Source organism: Epinephelus moara, chromosome 1 (assembly GCF_006386435.1).
Source record: "Epinephelus moara isolate mb chromosome 1, YSFRI_EMoa_1.0, whole genome shotgun sequence".
Lineage (NCBI taxonomy): Eukaryota > Metazoa > Chordata > Actinopteri > Perciformes > Serranidae > Epinephelus > Epinephelus moara.
The window spans coordinates 6016534-6038202 of NC_065506.1; the positions used below are offsets into that span (position 1 = coordinate 6016534).

The 21669-nt window shown below is 41.3% G+C and overlaps 1 protein-coding gene across 2 annotated transcripts in view; it reads left to right on the plus strand.

Moving 5' to 3' along the window:
* LOC126407566 (THAP domain-containing protein 11-like) overlaps window positions 1–21669 on the plus strand; it is a 51732-nt gene that overhangs the window by 18808 nt on the left and 11255 nt on the right. Inside the window, exon 3 of one of the 2 annotated variants that reach the window (XM_050072776.1) lies at window positions 5722–5794. The exons of the other annotated variant lie outside the window; for it this stretch is intronic. Coding sequence (XP_049928733.1) covers window positions 5722–5723 — 2 coding nt within the window. The 3' untranslated portion in view covers window positions 5724–5794. Of the gene's footprint in view, window positions 1–5721; window positions 5795–21669 lie in introns of those variants that run through there. 2 annotated transcript variants of the gene reach the window in all.

Consider the following 21669-nt stretch of genomic DNA (forward strand, 5'->3'; position numbering starts at 1 on the left):
CAAACACAACTTCAACACAAACTTCCACAATCTTCGTGCCTGCCATAGACAGAGACAGGAAGTGACACACATATTTGTTGTTTGTTGTTATTACTGTTATTATTATTATTGTTATTACTGAGATTGATTGAATGTGACTATGACTGTGATGGAGTCAATCATAGTCATACATATTATACATACAGTATTACCAACAGTATAGATTATAACTAATTTATTGTAAATATTGTTTTCCTTTATTGTTATTATTATTTTGAATTCCAAACGCTTGCTTTGGCAATATGTACAGTGTTACCTCATGCCAATAAAGCCATTTGAATTGAATTGAATTGAACTGAGAGAGAGAGGGACCACCCCCAGCTCATACAGACACTCACTCACTCTCAACCACACACTCACTCACTCACTCACTCACAACCACACACACACACACTCATTCACTCACTCACTCACAACCACACACTCACTCACTCACTCACTCACTCACTCACTCACTCACTCACTCACAACCACACACTCACTCACCAGACAGGTTTTTCTTCAAGAATATGAGTTTGTCCACATTTTCAGGTAGAATCTGGGATCTTTGTGCGTTTACAATATCCCCTGCTGTTGAAAAAACTCTCACTCGGAACTGAGGTTGCTGGCACCGAGAGATATGCTTTGGCCATAGTTGACAGCAGGGGGTAATACCGTTCATTGTCTCTCCATCACTTTAGAGGACAGTCAGAGAGTGCAATAGAGTCTGCTCTACCCTGCACGCGCAATTGCATGCAAAGGATTATGGGAAATGTAGTCACACCGTCATATTACCGGCTCTGTAGTAGAATGCAGCTGTATAACTACCGTGGCATTCCCACGATGGTATCGAGAATTTATTTTATCGCGACACCGCAAAATTCGATATATCGTTACATGCCTAGTTTGTTATTGAGTCCATGATTTCCCCGTGACACTTACAAATGTTTGCGTAATTGTGCTTTGTTGTTTTATGAGGCTCTGGCGGCTTTCAGGTGTCTCTTTGTCTTTAACATTACATGGCTCAGCTTTCTCTTGCATGCATGCTTCGTACTTTTCTCTGTGCTGTCTCGCGTGCTGATATAGATTGGTCATGTTGCCACGGGACGTGGCGACTTAAACTTTTACACAGTATGTCTTTCTGTTCAACGCCGCCGTACCTGAATCCAAAGTATCGCCATATAATAGACGTTGTTTTTTTTCCGCCATCAACTCAGTCTGTTCTTGGTCGTGCTCATGCTCTTCTTCAGCGTCTGTGTTGGTCACTGCTACACGCCGGGTGGTCACCTGACCATACGTGCTGCACACAGCAGGATAGCTTGTGGCCGTAATGTCAACAACAGTTGATTGTTGAGGTGTGTAGGTGAGTAGAGATATTCATATTGCATTATAAGCTCCATCAGTCAATCTCTAGACAGCATTTATAAAACACTTGACACTTATAATTCATTTTAAGTCACATTTATAATGTTTTATGACTGTTGATATAGTCAATCAATCAATTTTATTTAAAGCTCAATATCACAAATAACATTTTGCCTCAGAGGGCTTTACAGTGCACCAGGAAGCATTATATGTGTTTATGAGTGCAGTCATAGAGCATTATCTGCGCTTATACGCCGAACAGCAGTTCAGAGTACCCGCCCTTTTTGGAGTCCCTGGGACGGGTGCTGGATAGTGCCCCGACCAGGGACTCCATTGTTCTGCTGGGGGACTTCAATGCTCACGTGGGCAATGACAGCAGGACCTGGAGGGGCGTGACTGGGAGGAACGGCCTGCCCGATCTGAACCTGAGTGGTGTTCAGTTATTGGACTTCTGTGCAGGTCGCAGTTTGGTCATAACTAACACCATGTTCGAGCATAAGGATGTCCATCGGTGCACGTGGCACCAGGACAGCCTAGGTCGCAGGTCGATGATTGACTTTGTAGTTGTATGATTTGACCTGCGGCCATATGTTCTGGACACTTGGGTGAAGAGAGGAGCAGAGCTGTCAACTGATCACCACCTGGTGGTGAGTTGGATCAGATGGCAGGGGAGGACGCTGCGCAGACCTAGCAGGCCCAAACGAGTAGTGAGGGTCTGCTGGGAACGCCTGGCGGAAGAACCGGTCAAGATGATCTTCAACTCCCACCTCCGGGAGAGCTTTGACCACATCCCGAGGGCAGAGGGGGACATTGAGTCCGAATGGGCCTTGTTCCACTCTGCCATTGTCGAGGCGGCGGTTGTGAGCTGTGGCCACAAGGCCGCTGGGGCCAGTCCCGGCGGTAATCCCCGAACCCACTGGTGGACACTAGAGGTGAGGGGAGCCGTCAGGCTGCAGAAGGAGGCCTACAGGGCATGGTTGGTCTGTGGGTCTCCAGAAGCAGCTGGCGGGTACCGGCGGGCCAAGCGGAGCGCAGCGGCAGTCGCAGAGGCAAAAACCCGGGCATGGGAGGAGTTCGGTGAGGCCATGGAGAAAGACTATCGATCGGCTCAGGGCTCCAGACTGCGCCTAATTGGTTGCATTTTGCGACCTTTTTTGGAGGCCGTGCGACATAGTTTTTTAACTAGGAGCACCAGTGCTACTTACAAATCCACCCCTCTCCCCCTTTTTCTTTCTGTTTTTTTTTTTTTTATAATTGCATTTCATGGAAGAGCGGAAGCGAGTGTCTGTGTGTGTGTGTGTGTGTGTGTGTGTGTGTGTGTGCCTGTCATGTGTGTCTGGATGCGCACTGCGAGGCGGGGGGGGCGGGGGGGGGCGCCAATAATCATAGCAATGTGCAGCAGTTTTAGTACGTGTGCATTGTGCGCGGGGTTAGACAGAGAGGGGTCACAGAGCCGGTGTCGAGTAGAAAGTGCTGTGTTGTTTGACCATAAAGTGACGCTATGAAACGAACTATAGATTTGTTTTTCACAAGAAAAAATAATCCAGAAACCCCTGTCAGTCCTGTGCCAGTTTCCCAAACTTCTGACGACAATAGTTCAGAGGACGAGTCAGCAGGTGATGTCGCAGTACTGAAAAAGCCAAAGCCCTATCATTTCCGACAAGAATGGCTCACTGAATTTACGTGGTTGAGATATTGTAAAGAAAACAAAGTGATGTCCTGCATGTACTGCTCTCAGTGCGGTCCGAAATTTGCGGGGAAAACTAAATTCGCCGACTCCACCACACACTTCAAACATGAAACGGTGGTTAAGCACAACAACAGCATCAGGCATAAATTATGCAGGGACAGATGCAATGATGGAGCAAAAGCACTGCTGCACACATCATTTAAGAGGCAGGGTTGTCTGTGTTTATTGCTAAATTATCAGTAATGCAGTTAATATAGATAAAATTTTGAATATGTTGTGTCAATATAAATAGTGCTCCTAAATTTTGTGCTGGTGCTCCTAAAATCTTCAGTAAGGAGCACTGGTGCTCCTAGTGGAAAAAGTTAGTCTGGAGCCCTGCGGCTCCAAAGAGGTTCTGGCAAACCGTCCGGTGCCTCGGGGGGAAGGCAGCAACTTGCTCACACTGTTTACAGTGGGGGCGGGGAGCTGCTGACGTCAACTGGGGACATTGTCGGGCGGTGGAAGGAATACTTTGAGGAGCTCCTCAATGCCGCCAACACGTATTCCACTGAGGAAACAGAGCCGGGGTCTCGGGGGCGGGTCGTCCAATTTCTGGGGCAGAAGTTGCAGAGGTAGTGAAGCAACTCCGCGGCGGCGGAGCCCCAGGGGTGGATGAGATTCGCCCTGGATATCTCAGGCTCTGGATGTTGTAGGGCTGTCATGGCTGACACACCTCTGCAACATTGCGTGGACATCGGGGGAAGTGCCTCTGGAGTGGCAGACCGGGGTGGTGGTCCCCATCTTCAAGAAAGGGGACCAGAGGGTGTGTTCCAATTACAGNTTTATGGACAGAATTTCTAGGTGCAGCTGAGTGGTGGAGGGTGTCAGGTTCGCTGACAGGAGGATCTCGTCTCTGCTTTTTGTGGATGACGTGGTCCTCCTAGCCCCATCGAACAGTGACCTCCAGCTCTTGCTGGGACGGTTCGCAGGCAAGTGGCTGGGATGAGAATCAGCACCTCCAAGTCTGAGACCATGGTCCTCAGCCGGAAAAGGGTGGATTGCCCACTCCAGGTCGGGGGGGAGGTCCTGCCTCAGGTGGAGGAGTTTAAGTATCTCGGGATCTTGTTCACGAGTAAGGGTAGGATGGAGCGGGGGATTGACAGGCGGATTGGGGCGGCATCACCAGTGATGCAGGCGCTTAACCGGTCTGTTGTGGTGAAGAGGGAGCTTAGCCAGAAAGCAAAGCTTTTGATTTACCGGTCGATCTACATTCCAACCCTCGCCTATGGTCATGAGCTCTGGGTAGTGACCGAAAGAACGAGATCGCGAGTACAAGCGGCCAAAATGAGTTTCCTCCGCATGGTGGCTGGGCTCAGCCTTAGAGATAGGGTGAGAAGCTCGGACATCCGGGAGGGACTCGGAGTAGAGACGCTGCTCCTCCACATCTAGAGGAGCTAGTTGAGGTGGTTCGGGCATCTGGTAAGGATGCCTTTCGGGCATGTCCAACTGGGAGGAGACCTCGGGGCCGCCCCAGGACACGCTGGAGGGATTACATGGCCCGGCTGGCCTGGGAACGCTTCGGGGTTCCCTCGGAAGAACTGACAGAAGTGGCTGGGGAGAGGACTGTCTGAGCTTCTTTGCTGAGGCTGCTGCCCCCGCGACCCGGACCCGGATAAGCGGAGGACGACGAGTACGCGTACGAGTACGAGTAACTATTTTTGCATTTTTACACACGTAGTCTACTTGACAGTTCTATTTTAGGCAGATTCTAGGCAGATCAATAGTTCTGATGAGTATCACTGTCATTGTAGCACTTAACTGTGCTTGAACCATAGGACAATAACATACAGCGAGGGATCAATTAAAAATAAAAGTCTTCATGAAACTCATAAACTGCAAAACTGTTTGCACCTGTGTTCTTATAATGATAAAGGTTTGCAAATTCAGACCTGATGCCAGTTTATCCAAATTACCATAAACACCCATCCAAGCCCCGTAAAATGGCAGGAGACTACAGGATTGTATGCAGACATAAACTGAGAAGAAAATTCAGTCAAGAATACTCTAACGAATAACAAATGAACGTTGGAGCACCAGACTCCAGACCAAGCGGCAACCTCCAGGGCTAAAAAATAAAGCCAACCCCAAAGTGCCAAAAACTGCAGTTCTTCGAATGGCCACTTGAGGCCCCCATGTTAAAATGCCCATCTTTACAACATGAACTGATATATTTATAGCCTGTTAAAAAATACTTTCAACAGTAATGAAAGCTGTTAATGTTTACATTTACATGTTATTAGGCATAAAATTATGCATGATTAAGGGTGGGCCACTTTGAGTGACAGGCTGTTTGCTGATGATGTCTTTAACTTCTCAGTCAGATCCACCCCTTGCTCCTATACAGCGCCAACCTTTCGCCCAAGTATGGTTACTTCGGGTTTGAAAAAATCAAGATTGGGATGTCCTGAAAGAAAAAAATATTGGTAAATATCAGAATCTTCTAGAAAATTGCCCAAAAGTGGGTTTTAAGAAAGAAACTCTCTATAAGAACAAATGGTGATAAATCGCAAAACTGTTTGCGAAACTGTCAGCTGCCTTTGAAGTTCATCACCAACAACTGACAATGAAAATTGGACTTGTTTTTTTTGTTTTGGGCTCAAATGTTTTAGGACTCTTTGATGACTTTATCCAGGTGTCCTCCTGGTCCTGAGCCAGCTGTCAGGAGCTGTGGTCTGCACTTGGTGTCGAGAAGAAAGAGTTGATGGAGCCACCGGGGGGACAAGGCTGGGCACAGGCCAATTATTAGTGTCAGAGCCGAGGCAGGATCGATGTGGCTCCAACAAAAACCAACTCCCACTAGCGGCCCAAAGGACTCCTCCTCCTCCTAAGATCAATGGCAATAACCGCTCCCCTTTCTTTCTTCTCTTCTCCATGAGCTCAATAAAGGGGAGGCTAACACTCTGTCTCTCTCAGCAGTGATTAGGCTCACAGAGGGAGAACAGTGATGTATATATCATATTTACTCTGGTTGGTTATTGTCCTGTCTGTGTTTTATTGACTGCTGGGTCTCTGGAGACTTTGGGTTGTCCATTGATAACCACAATCCAGGCCTGGAAATGATGAAGTGACAGAGAACAGAGCAGACTGCATAGCAGAAATATAACTTAACTGTGAATGACCAGAGGAAAAGGTAATTATTTAAGGTAAACATCTAGTCACTGTCACAAAAACATTAAACATGATGTAAAGTTAAGATGACTCGTTTGAATGTTCATATCACAGCTGCTGTTATCAACCTGTAGTCTGTCAGATGATCAGCAGCTTGCAATGTTTGCTGGCTAACTATTTATGAGCAAAAAAACAAATCTATTTTTATTTTTAGTCAATCTGTTGCCTGACAAAAGAAACTGAAAAGTTTGTGATCAAGATGCACTAAATTGTGTATTTGGCTCAATTAAAACACACAAAAGGTGACCACAGAGAGCAGAAAGACTCACTGGAGTTAAGCTCTCAGGCAATTGTAAGCAAACATACAGGGACTAAAGTTGGATTGCACTTCTGTGTCAAATTGATACCGAACCCACAGCACAGGCTCTGCGTCCGAGCCTTCGCTGTGGGTTACTCCCAAGCGGCAACCTCCGGGGGAGACGAGTGAAGCCAATGCGGAAGTGCCAAAAACTGCAGTTCATTGACTGGCCACTTGGGGTTGGCTCCAAAACAGAGCAAATCCCCATAGACCCCCATGTTAAAATGCCCAACTTTACAGCAGAAATAAACATGTGTACAGCCTGGTACAAAAAACGGTTTTGGTCTCTGTAGCTAATTTCCCCTTTCATGACAACTATGGGGGGGGGGGATGTTTTTTATATCTCATCCGTTTAAATGTTATTAAGGTTTAAAATTGCTCATAATTAAGGGCGTGGTCACTTTGAGTGACAGGTGGCATCATCATGGGTGGCTAACTAGCCGCTGGCTCCGCTGTGCGGAGCTGAGCTCAGACTCGGCCGTCTGCTCGGCGTCATCTCAGCCAATTCGTGCCCATGTTCAAGGCATTGAACCTGTCCTCCCAGCCGTGTTTGTGCCGTTTGGATATATTTTTCAGGCAAATATTGGAGTAATGTGGCTTGCTGTTCGATTAATTGTACCAACAGACCGTCCAAGAAGTCTGTGCTTCAGGTTTTTCGGTAAGTGCAATTCCGAAATTGTAGTGTTATTTTATTTATGTTTACATGTTAGCACTAATTAGCGGGTATTGGTGTCTGCGGTCACCACCTAGCTTGTCTGCTTTTTAGCTTACTAAGCTTATTAAGCCTTTACTTAGGACATGTAAAATCACGTTTAGACCGGAGGTCTCATTTTCAAGTGCGACCTGTAACGTATCACAGCAGCAACATCCACATCAAGTTACAGAGCAACAGACAATATAACGTTAATACAAAATGTTAATACAAACTAGCCAGCTAACGGTTAGCCTTTGAGCAAGACGCCAATCAGGGATGCATCAAAGTCAGAACCTAACAGAGTAGTGTTAGGATTTAGGCATGCAGGGAGAGAATATTTTGAACAAAGGCGTCTGTGTGAGGTTTGAAAATAAAGGTCGACCACGTAATTTAGCTAACGTTATGCAGTGTTAATGTTAAATTTGTCATATGAGCAGTGTAACGTTACCGTAACATTAAGGCTATACTTGTGTAACGTTATGTAAATTAAAAAGTGGCGAACTGTGTGAAATTACAATAAGGTGTGTAACGTAATTAAAAAAAAAACTAATGTGACATTTGACTATCACATGAAAAATATTAAGAAGATTAGTGTAGGATATAGGCCTGTAGCAATCAAGTTTCTCTTGATTTGTTCTTTTTTCTTCTCTTCAAAGACTTGCACGTATGTACACCAATTCTGTTTTATTTATTTTGTTGTACATTGGTTGCCACCTGCTCTGATTTGTTATTGCTATTTTTGTTTGTTCAAACGGAAATAAATGAAATGAAATGAAGCTACGCAACAATAGATAATGCACAGACAGAATATGAGGACTGTGATGGCCACCACCTTTTTGTTTTGCTGAAATAAATTATGAACTATTGAACATTTAAGTAATTTAAGTTGTATTGTTTGCATGTAAAGGAGTCTGTGAAGTAGGTAACCAAACACATATATTACTTTTAATATCCATTTGCCTGTGTAAAGTTTTCCTCTAGGTGACCCAGACAGACTGGACCAGTGGACACTCAACACGAGGAGACAGAACTGGACTCCAAACAAGACTTCCTGTCTGTGCAGTGAACACTTAGAGAGTCATCACTTCAGCACTGACTCCAGGATAAAGACACCTTTTTTCTTTTTTCTTTTTTTTTTTTACAGTACCTCACAAAGAGTCAAGAAACGTATTAGTTTAAAATGATGAACTATTGACCATAATACATTTAAATGCATTACATGTATTACTAGCCTACGCTATACTATTACTGATAAGGTGAAATTACTGACACACCAGTGCAGTTTAGTGTTCCCCTGATGCAAAAGGCCAAATGAAGATTTTATCAATCAAGGAACATGACATGTATTTACCAACTTTAACATTTTAGTGCCTTTTATGCAAATACCCTTTATCAAAGTGAGAATTACAACCTTTTTCCCCACATACAGTCTGTGAAGAACCAATGGAAAAAAATATTCTTAAAATGAGACAGCCGAACATAGCATGATTCCACAGTGGCAGTGAGCTTTGAGAACAGTTCAGTTTCCTTTTGATAGCAACAAATATTTTAATGTGGATGAATTGCATACTGTACATTCATACTCCATTTGTCTTGGTAGTACACTGTTAAATTTAAAATCACATTCAAATATAAAGTCGAATATCTACAGAACTTAAACACAAAACTATTTTATGAATGGCAGCCACTTACTCAGCAATAAGATCATTTTGGTGGTGAGTGGGCTTTTAACCAAGACAGGCTCTATTCAATGTTTTCTACCTGTGTTTTTAACCTGTCATCTTTGTCTCATGTAGGACACTTGAGGAAAGTTAAAACGCCTCGGCCAATGTGATGTTTACTCCACAGTAAAGAGGTTGTTTCACAAGAAATTAAAATTTTGCAAATTATGACACTGGGTCCTAATCCATAGGTTTTATAATTGCTGTTACAAATCTTTTCATTTATTTCATGTGTACTTTTTGTAACCTTTTAATATGGATGTTTTCATGAATGCAAGATTTAACTTTATTTTGTTAAACTGTTTGTGTAATGGTTATATTTTTTGTTATATAAAATGGATCAAACAAAATTTACTTTAGAGTAAAAGCAAATTTTTTGAAAGCTGTCATTCATCAGTTTCCTGTGATGATTGGAAATATAGTGGTGATTTAAACCATTAACAAAATAAATATAATAGTTATTAATGGCATCTTAATGTTTTCATTTATGTCTTAACATTTACCCAAGTTTGCATTTATCTTAGCAGAATGTAAAAGAAAAAATGAAAAGCTGATGTTATGTGCTGGTTTTGTTTGAACATTTCTTTAAGACAAATGAAGAAAATTCACTGAGAAACTACTCTCCTTTTGTGAAAAACAAGGAATTATCTGCACACTGAATAGTTTTAAGCCCCGTAGGAGGTATCATTCATTTGTGACGTTGTGACATATGAGAAGGTTCGGTGAGTATTGCTCTTTATTGACGCTTATATAGTAAGGGTAAAAAAAACAAAACTAACACACAGTTGGCTGATTATGTTTCTGTTTGCCTCACTATAAAAACGTCACAATTCCTTTGCCTGAGGAAGACCCTCTCAGAGTTGGCAACATAGCAAACAAGTGATACCTCCTTGGGGGCTTCAAAACTATTGTGTCCAGCTAATTGTTTTTCACTTTGAGCCCTTTTATCAAGTCACATTCTTCTGTGTTAAAACTAGACTTCTAACAGAGCAGCAAACAAAGGTTACTCTCCAAAATCTTCTCAGGCTCTGCTGCTGTTTGTAAGGTGCTTAGTTATCTTCAAGTACAAAGTTAAAATAATCAGGCCCACACAGAAATGGACTGCTTAATTATTTGTCAATGACAATGTTAAACATTAATGCTTTATATTTTATCTGTAGTGTATGATTTGTTTGTCCTTTCAATTGACAGTCAGATTTGATTGTGAAATACAACATTCAGTCAGTAATAAAGACAAAAGGAGTGCAAATAGAATTTATTGAAATTTTAAACAAGTTATAAATGAATATAAAAAACTCAGCATTAGCCATGACAGCCTGGGCTATGTTCAGGCCTAACAAAATGTGTCCTAAAGGCCAAATTCAAACACTGCCAACTGTAAGCAGTTCACTGCGTTTGGAGGTGGTCTTTAAGACAATTAACTAATTTAATACTGTACCTGCCATGTCGTCCTGTGCGCAATTTGTGGTTGACACGATTTCTCACTTGGACTAAGTCAAGGGGTCCCTAGACATGAAAAATCACGGAGGTGCTTGTCCGCCACAGTGGGCAAATGGCCGCCGTGGCCAAAACAAAAATGGCTGCCATGGTGAATAGGGTAAAAAATGTAACCATCAGATATAATTATTAAATTTACAGAGTTGATTACTCACATTAAGATAAACAAAAAATGTATTGGAAGTTTTTGAAACTGTTTGTCTACAAGAGCAAATGGTGCATAATCATATTAAGTGTGCGCTAATTAGCATAAATTCCACAGATCTAAACATTGGATAGAGACAGGTGAAAATGTCTTTCCTTGACATAGAGAGTCAAGACTTTGACTTTGACAGTGCAACAAGCACCCACAGAAGACACCAGAAACCATTCTGAAGGAGCAGGGGATACTTTCATCCAAGGACATGGCCGAGGCACATAGGAGCATGGACATTGCTAAGGAGCATGTTATGAACATCAGGCAGATACTTAGTCACGGTGTGCTCCCAGCATCTCCCCTGTTTAAAGGTGACCTTCCAGCTCATGTCAACAAGTCTAAATTGGTTAGTGAGATTGAGCCTGGACTTGACCTCACCCAATGGAATCCAAAGTCTACTCTTACCACTCATGTTGTGGTAGACTTCATGTCAAAGATGCGCCAGATGCCATTGGCACAATTCCCCACTCTAGGTGCTGCCATCAACACCATCATCGGCTCAACAACATCCCTCTGTGAAGAGCCAGAGTTCATCTATATCATACTGGATTCCTACATTGAGATGTCTCTGAAGGAGGGGGAGCGCATGCGGCGTACAGATTCAACAACTGGCATTGACATCATCAGCATGAACAGAGACACACCCATCCCTCAACAACTAGACAAGTTCTGGGCATCTGAGGAGAACAAGCGAAATCTCCAGCTGTTAGTTCAGGACATGGTGTGCAATCGAACCTGTGGCGATGCTACCATCCTTGTCAGCTCTGTTGTCTCCCATGATGAGGTGCTTCCAGGAAAGGCGGCTGGTGGTGAGTTCCCAGACCTGTTGAACTGGATCGAGGAGGCTGACGCCAGGCTGGTGGTGCACGTGGAGTGGGCTGCCTGTGTGAAACAGTGCAAGAGAGTGGTTGTAGTGTCCAGTGATACAGACACCTTCGTATTGCTGCTACACTTCACCCCATACTTCCAAGCACTGGGAATGGAGGAAATCTGGCAGCAGTATGGCACTGGTGAGAAACAACGGATGCTTCTGCTACATCAAGCAGTTTCCAGACTAGGAGTACCACTGGCCAAGACCGTGATCAAGGCACATATACTGACTGGAGATGACTACATGAGCAAGGTGGGGACCAAACATGCAGCATTGGCCTCTGACCCAGTGCAGTATCTGACCAACTTTGGGGAAGCGGACACCTTGTCAGAGCAGGACACAGAACTAGCCGAGAAGTACTTAGTACGAGTTTGGGCAGGGGCCAGGTCAAGTATGGCTGCTGAGACGTTTGATGACCTCAGGGTAGAGATCATATACTAGTGCCACTGCTGGGATTGATGCCCTCCCTCCTACAACTAGTGTTATCAGAGGCCATATCCAACGAGGTGCCTTTCTGGTGCACAGGGCATGCAAACTGCTTACAACAGCCAAAGAACGTGGGGAAAGAGAAGAACCTCTGGAACATGGATGGGAGGAGAACCTTGGCACACTCCTGTCATCAAAATGTATGAAGCCCTTACCACCGCGTCTACTCACAACATGCAAATGTGCAGGCAAGTGTGACACCCGGCGATGTGGCTGCCGTGCTGCAGGAGTTTGCTGCACTATATTCTGCCACGGAAAAATTGACAGTCCATCTTGTAAAAATGTATCACACTAACTTGTACACAATTACAATATAGTGCACTTAATTGACACTTTTGTTTGATTTTGTGTCATAATTTAATTTTATATCACATTTTTCTCAAGATGCTCTTTGCAAAGTTCAACACCTCATTATAATATGACAATAAAAGTAAAAGAGGGGAAGCAAATGTTTATAATTTCTATAATTCCCATGTTCATGTCTCTGGGAAATTATTATGACAAATGTGAATAAAGGTGAAAGTACAGAACAAAATCTTGATTGATTTATTGACAGATGACATAGGCATGGGCATGTGATGTGGGTATGTCATTTTTGTCTTTTTCAAAAATAGGGCTGCCATCTCTGAGGTTAGAGGGAGGTTGGTATGGTGGGCAGAGGGAGGTCCACATTGTAAAAGTCTTGACTCTAATATGTCAAGATAGAAAATACATTTTCTTTTTTTTTTAAAGATATGTTTTTGGGCATTTTTGCCTTTAATGGACAGGACAGTCAAGTGTGAAAGGGGGACAGAGAGAGAGGGGATGACATGCAGCAAAGGGCCACAGGCTGGACTCAAACCCGGGCCGCTGCGGCAACAGCCTTGTACATGGGGCGCTTGCTCTATCCACTAAGCCACCGACGCCCCAGAAAAGACATTTCCACCTGTCTCTATCCAGTGTTTAGATCTGTGGAATTTATGCTAATTGGCACATACTTAATTAGATTATGCACCATTTGCTCTTGTACACAAACAATTTAAAAAAACTTCTAATACATTTTTTGTTTGTCTTAATGTGAGTAATCAACTCTGTAAATTTCATAGTGATATCTGATGGTTAAATTTTTTTACCCTATTCACCATGGCAGCCATTTTTGTTTTGGCCACGGCGACCATTTGCCCACTAAGGCAGACAAGCACCTCCGTGATTTTTCATGTCTAGGGACCCCTTGACTTAGTCCAAGTGAGATATCGTGTCAACCACAAATTGCGCACAGGATGACATGGCAGGTACAGGACTAATTTACTTAAAACCATATAATTTCCCCTAGGTGTGAAATGAACTCCATCTTTCAAAAATAGCCCAGGACTGTCATGTCTGATGTGAGGGTGCTCAATTATGGCACCATTTAAACTATGAACAAATGTAGCCGTAACACTATTAACAAATTTCCTGGCCTTATCAATCTTTACTGGATTGCCACCAGCCTCCCACCTGCACCTTTGGGCCAATGAAGAAAATATTATCTTAATGCCAGGATGCTGGAGGTGAAGCTGGTGCAGGTCCTCCTTCATCATGCTGACCAGCTTGACACTGCTGACCTTCCCAATGTCACTGCCGCCACAGTGGATGATGAGGACATCTGGTGCTGCTCTTCCTCGCAGGGAGTGGGAAAAGAAGGAGAAAAGGCTTCTCCACTGCAGTCCACCCCAGCCAAACCAGCAGACACGGATGCCCAGCATGCTGAGGTTGCTTCCCAAGGTCTCTGCAGCTCTGTGGGCACCACGCCGGACATAGCTGTCACCAATGATCCAAACTGTGCCTATGAAAGTAAAATGAGTGTAATAAATGCTTTAGGTAATGAAAAACAGAAAGTTAACAATAAAGGGTGAATCACTTCTTTTTGTTGACAATACTATTATGTCACATCTGTAGGATAAAATAAAACAGGGAGCAACACCTCAAAATATAGATGACAGTATTTTAAATGCTTTCTTTTTGTCCTTGGAAGACAATGTAATATTAGCTGTCCAAAGTCAAGTAGCCAAAACTGGTACTTACACTTTCTGCTGTGTGTAGCAGGCGTGGTGGAGACATAACGTTAACAAGTGGCCATGACCTCAACACCGGTGATGTACTGAAAGAAATTAACATCTTGTAACAAGTACAACACTGCCTTTCTTTCACAATTTCTACATTTCTTTATCATGTTCTAGATGATAATCTCGCAATGCGCTGTTGATAACTAACGTTATGATAAAAACTGTCCAATTATACAATACAACAGCAGAAAAAATCACACAGACAAGCCATGGATCACAAAAGGACTGCAAAATGCCTGTAAAAAAAAGAATAACCTATATAGACAATTCATAAAATATAGAACTATGGAAGCAGAACATAAATATAAGAGATACAAAAATAAACTAACTAATATTATGAGGATATGCAAGAAGGAATATTATACCAAACTATTAGAGAATAATAAAAACAATATTACAGGGATATGGAACATATTAAACAGTATTATTAGAAATAGCTCAACTAACACTAATTATCCTGAACATTTTACCGACAATGGTAGCACCGTAAATGATATGAACGATGTAGTTAATGGGTTTAATGATTTTTTTGTAAACGTGGGACCAAAGTTGGCAGAAAAACTAAATGACATGCATCCAAATGAAGGGGAGGTTGTTGAAAGTTACATTGCAAGAAATCCAAGCTCAATCTATCTGAAACCGGTAGAAAAAAATGAAATCATAGATATAGTTAATACTTACAAAAATAAAACATCCACTGACTGGAATGGAATCAATATGACACTAGTCAAGAAAGTCATTGATGGTATTGCAAACCCATTAACTTACATATGTAACTTATCATTCACAACTGGTACATTTCCACATAAAATGAAAACTGCTAAAGTTATCCCATTATATAAAGCTGGGGATAAACATCATTTCACTAATTACAGGCCTGTATCGCTACTTTGCCAGTTCTCTAAAATATTGGAAAAGCTGTTTATACAAAGGTTAGATAACTTCATTGAAAAGCATAATTTATTAACAGACAGTCAATACGGATTCAGAGAAAACAGATCAACATCAATGGCAATAATGGAATTAACAGAAGAAATTACCAATAGTTTAGATAATAGGAAGTATGCAGTAGGGATATTCATAGACTTAAAAAAAGCATTTGATACCATTAATCATGACATACTAATTAATAAATTGGAAAGGTATGGTATAAGGGGGGTGGTGCTGAAATGGTTGAAAAGCTATATTGAGAACAGACAGCAGTTTGTGCAGATGGGTGATCACAAATCAACACAGGGGTCAGTGTTAGGGCCAAAACTCTTCATTTTATACATAAATGACATGTGTAAGGTATCAGAGACATTAAAGTTTGTTTTATTTGCGGATGATACAAATATCTTTTGTTCTGGGGAAAATCTGCCGCAACTTTTGGAGGTGATCACGACAGAAATAAAAAAATTAAAACAGTGGTTTGACATAAACAAATTATCATTAAATCTGAACAAAACTAAATTCATGTTATTTGGAAATCGTACAATACCTGTTGACACACAAGTGCAAATAATGATAGATAATGTACATATTGAAAGAGTAAATGAAAATAAATTTCTGGGTGTGATACTGGACCACAAAATCTGCTGGAAACCCCAAATAAGTCATGTAAAAACAAAACTGGCAAAGAGCATAGCAATACTGGGGAAGACAAGATACATACTGGATCATAAATCACTGCACATTCTGTATTCTTCGCTTGTATTACCATATCTGAATTATTGTGTGGAAGTTTGGGGTAACACGTACAAAAGCAACTTACAACCATTATTCATACTGCAAAAAAGAGCAATCAGGATAGTACACACTGTGGGATATAGGGAGCACACGAACACACTGTTTTTAAAATCACATGCATTGAAATTCTGGGATCTAGTCAAATTTAAAACTGCACAAATTATGTTTAAAGCAAGAACCAATTCACTTCCGGACAATATTCAGAAAATGTTTTGTGACAGGGAGGGGGGTTATAGTTTAAGAGGAAAATTTAATTTCAAAAAACATTGTGTTCGTTCAAAAAGGAAAAGTATGTGTATTTCAGTTGGTGGGGTGGATCTGTGGAATGGGTTGGGTGATGGGTTGAAGCAAAGCACAAATATAAATCAATTTAAAAAACGATACAAAAAAGAAATCTTGGGGAGTTATATGGTTGAGGAGGGGTTGCGTTAAGGGATGATTTTGTTTGTTTGTTAAATTATTATTTTTTATTAGTATTTAAAAAAAAAAAAACACAGGGTGGATATTAGGGTTGTAAATAATTTGATGAATGTGTATATATTTAATTTGGGTTGTAAATAAATTGGGGATAGTTGTTTGTATGTTTATATTTGGTTGTAAATTGATTTATGAAGCTGTTTAATCTATTAATAGATAAGTAAGAAAGGGGTAGGGTCATATAAGTTTTACTTCTACCTGCTCCTTTTCGGACACTGTTCTTTTTTGTTTGTATTCTGTTTTCTGTCTTTAAATTTTATTTTTTATTATGTTCGAAATAAAATAAATTCATTCATTCATTCAACGTTAACGTCACAGATACATTTCAGTCCCCTTCGGACTTTTATCAATGTCACATTACCATAATTAGCGTTCTATCACTGTTGCCAACTCCTCAGTAAGAAAAGTAGCTATTGGCTGTCCTAAAAGTCGCTAGAAGTCGCTAAATGACGTCATCGCCTAATTTGCATAATTGTCCATATGCATGTAATTGTAATGGCTGCTGTAGGAGAGAGGAATAACGTCGTGGGAGAGACAAAAACTGAGTAAAAAAACACCCTGAATATGTTTAGAACTACAAATGAACCTTCTTTCAGTGATTTATATTAGACAAAGAAAATTTTACATTTACATCCCGCCCTGACTGTAAACCAGGTCGGGATCAGCCAGCGGCGGTTCCGCGTATGCGCGATTCACTTGCAGTCTGGACGTGGAGGGGTTAACATCTCCTGCTCTGACTGCTGCTGGGAGGGAGGACTGGGCCGTCTGTGAGTGCTTTGGGGCAAGGGAAGGGCCCACGGCAGCATCCGCTGCTCGTTGAGTAGAATAAGAATGATACGTGCTCTCACAACAGAGTCTCCAGAAGTCTTCAGTAACATCAGAAAAAGTCACTAGATTTGTCGCTAGTCGCTTTTTTTTAAAAGAGTCGCTAGAGGGGTCTGAAAAGTCGCTAAATATAGCGACAAAGTCGCTAAGTTGGCAACACTGCGTTCTATATTTAAAAATGTTGAAGCGTTTTTTAAGATGGTGTAATCTCAATAACAGCTGAATCATTGTTTCAAGATGTGTTGTATAACGTTAGTTTCAGATAAACTCAACTTACCTCAAGTTTCGTGAAGGAGCTGGCACCAAGCGGGAGCAGCCAACACCACAGGGCTTGCCAAAGTAGCGTAGCTTGTTAGCCTAGTAGCTTGTTAGCCTAGCTTGTTAGCCTTAGCTAATTTAGCAGCGTCGAGCGAGGTGGACGTGTTTAAGCAACCAGGCTTCCTTTGGCCCGCCTCTTTGCCCATTTTTGATTGTCCGGGAGCTGGGCGGAGTCAGGCACTGCCAAGATGGCAACGCCCAGAGCCGAGTATTTTGAGCTTCAAACCCGCTCCTCAGAAACGGATGGGTGACATCACGGTGACTACTTCCATATTTTTATACAGTCTATGGTTACTCCCCAGAAATGTAACTACACGTCGAGGTGACGCAGACCTGTCTTTTTTTGTAAGCTGAAAACCATTTCCTTCAGTGGAAACAAAGCTTTTATTTACTTTCATTTCACAAATAAGAAACAACACATTGTAAAGGCAATAAAGCCCCAAGAAAATTGCATTTTAAGTCTTGTGTGTGATAGGCTATATCCTTGCTTCATATGAGTAGAGGAAATCTCTGCTAGTCCCTAGGCTAATTTATACAGTGTAAAATTTTCCTTAAGTTTTTCCTTATCCGCTGCGAGGGTCATAAGGACAGAGGGATGTCGTATGCTGTAAAGCCCTGTGAGGCAAATTGTGATTTGTGATATTGGGCTTTATAAATAAAATTGATTGATTGATTGATTGAAAATGCCACAGATCTTTGCTAATAACGTTAGCATGTTTTATTTGTTTGGAAAACATGTTTAGTATAAGACAGTTGTTTTGTTGGTGAACATTGTGAGTTGTGATGGAGCCGAATTTTGCAACAGAACTTTTGTTTTAAGTTGATTTTGTTCCTGGCTCATATGAGTAGAAACCTCTGCTAGCCGCTAGACTAATTTATACAATATAAAATGCCATAGGCTTGTGCTAATAACATTAGCATGTTGTATTTGTGGGGGAAATGTGTCTAGCAAAAGACAAGTGTTTTGTCTGGGAATCCTATGAGTTATAATGAGGCAGATTTGTGTACTTGTGTTTGAAATTGTCTCTATTTAATGTGTGTTTTGAAACAACTAAACTTTACTGCACTTTACAGAAATCCCACTGCCAACTAGTATTTTGGAGATGTAACTGCAAAGTGACACAGACACACCACCAAACAAGTAGGCCTATAAATGCTCACAATGGCGTAGGCTACGATGTAGAACTGAGGCTCAAGTATGAATCTGCCTTTAGTGAACACATGATTCAAGTAATTTGTTCAAACCTGAGCTGTGAGTGATAGTCACTGACATGTCTTGAAGGCTTGAGGTCTGTACATAGTAGGGGAGGACTTTAACTTTCAGTTTGCAAACAGTATCTTTATCCAACTAAATTCTCAACCCACTGGCTTATCCCTCACAAACCAGTCCGAGGTCACTAGTTAGCGCATGTTAACGAGTTGAACGGAATGGCCTATTTCAGTTCAGTTAGTGGGAAAACGTGCAGTTGGAGCTCTGGTCAAGTACTGAATAATTGAGTGAACAAATCTTTTGAACAAATTGTTTTAATGTATGGGTTCTAGTGATTCAGTGTACTGGGGTGGTTGTGGCTGAGGAGGTAGGTGAGGAGGTGTCTTCCTCTAATTGGTAATTTAGACTAATCCCCAGCTCCTCCAGTACACGCGTCAAGGTATTCTTGTGCAAGATACTGAACTCCACATTACTCCTGATTGCTGTGCCATAAGCATGTGAATGCGTATGAACGTTTAAGCTGAGTAGCAGGTGTCAACTTGTATAGCCTCGGCCACCTGCGTATGAATGTGAGTGCAGTGAATGCACGTCTCTATCTCAGATTGTGCCAAACAAACAATTTCAAATTGGAACCAATGAAATCTTGCACAGCCACAGGTAGTCAGGTGCTGGTAGGCAGCAGGAACATGTGTAATCAGCTTGACAAACAAATCCTCCGCACACTGACATAGTCTTCACTATACTTTATTTGAGGGAACAACGCGTTTCACGTTCATCGTCATCAGGTTCACCTCAGGTCTGACTTTTAAATCACATTTTGGGATCAGAATATAGCCTGTATTTTGGACATTTAAACATACTGGGACACTTTTAAGTGCTACCACTGTAAGAAATAAAAGTTCAGAGCGAGTTTAGAGAGGTTTATTTTTTCGATGTGATTTTTGCATCATCACTGAGGGTGTGGCACATTGCATTATGGGATTGCTAGCTGAAAGTTTATGTGCCGTATGTACCACTTTTTCTGAACTGTTTAAATTTTTGAGGGAACTATCTCAAGTGTGCATTTGACACTCATGATATGGTCACTCAGAAAGATTTTGGACAGCAAGAACAGTGTGCTATATAGCAAATAGTGTTTATGGGGTTTTAATCCAATAGACTTTTTCTCAAATTCACTGAATATTTCCTCACAGCATGCTAGCTGACCATTCTGTGTGTGCGTTGGGAAAATAAAAATAAAAAATCATGTGTTCATACACAGCCCTGGCTGTGTAAAAAGGAAATAAAGAAAGTGGCTTGGACTGAGCTACATAACAATACTGACTACTGACCATCTTTCACATCCTCGCCCACGAGGAACGAACCTACCCCATAATGAAATATAAATACACTTGGCAGTGCCGGCCTGTGGCTTAGGCAGAATGGGAGAGTGCTAAGGGCGTTGTCATCCGTACAGACGCGCCACAAATGGAGGAAGAAAAAACAACAACAATCAAATGTTTATCCTTTACTATTTTTTACTAATACTATTACTCCAATTATTTTGAAATATCACACAAGACCACAACAACAGAACTACATAACAAAGCCTACTAAATAATAGGGGGGGTTCCTGGCACCCCCCAGTTAGTTACACATGTATCAGTATCAGCCCACAATTTCAAAATCAGTGCATCCCTAGTTAAATTAGAACCTAAATTATTATTATTTTACAATGTAATTTTACTGTTTATTCTTCTGAACTAGTTCATTTGTGATTCTTTATATTAATTACTCATGTATGTGATTATTATGGGAGAGGTGTGTTTGTTTGGGTGTGAGTTAAAATATCAACATTTGTTGTCCAGAATCGCAGACTCGACCTAAATCGTCGAGATGGATCTATAGTTTTTGGGTGTTTTTCTCCCCAAGAAAAACAAAACCAAGGAATATTTTTCTCCTAATGAGAGGGAGGAGTTGTTTTTCTCTGCTGACTGTTCAAAGTTAATTCGATCAATATGTGTTATTTGTCAAATGGTGATATTTGACATCCACAGTTTAATAAATTGCTATGCTTATTAACTAACAGCAGGGCTGTGCTTGGGGATGATTTGAGAATTACTTTAATTGAGTGCATATCATTTAGAAATACAGCGCTAATTAGTTTACTGCCAAAAGGGTCAATACATCTGTACAGCTCCACTTCTGCCTGCTCTGTTTACTCCTTCATTAGGTGGCATGTATCATTATTTCACTCACCAAATTAAATAAGTACAAATATTTCTGTTTTTCTGGCATTTTGGATGACTCAGACGATCAAACAGCAACATGAGTTTCTATTTTCACATCACCTTTGCGTTAAAAATGAAGAAAACCTCAACAAAACTGTTGCATGATAAACAGCATGCAATTTATTGACTCCATTTTTTCAGGCACACAAATTTAATTTAAACAAAAATGTGATGGATGTTTGCATAGAGTTGGATACAAAAGATAGTGCCCATTTATTCCTACTACAAATGCTTACCCAATACATACACCCCTAAAAAGTTTTTATTCCACTTGATTTTACAAAAATTGAAGGTCTAGTGCGTAACATTTATGGAGATTTTGTGGTGTCAAACATTCAGAATTGCAAATTGCAACCAGGTGAAACTTCTCCTGATTAGAATTCCTTCAGTGTTCATGGTTAAGTACATTTACTGGGAGCGGGATTATCCACAGAGGTTACTTCCTCTCCAAAACAAATGTAGCAGGTGATTAAAACCGGTAAAAAAAACAAAAAACAAAACAAAACAAAAAACTAAAGCACTTTCACATTAAGAATCAGTGTTTCTCCAGTGCTGTTTGGCATGTCAGAGACAGGTAGCTCACCCACCACATGATTGGGTGTGCTCACCTTTTTTCTCTGGTAACTTCAGATCCAAACATTCAGTAGGATTTTTAAGGAGAGCATAATTATCCACCGAGGTCTCATTCTCTCCAAAACAAACAAACCCAGTAAT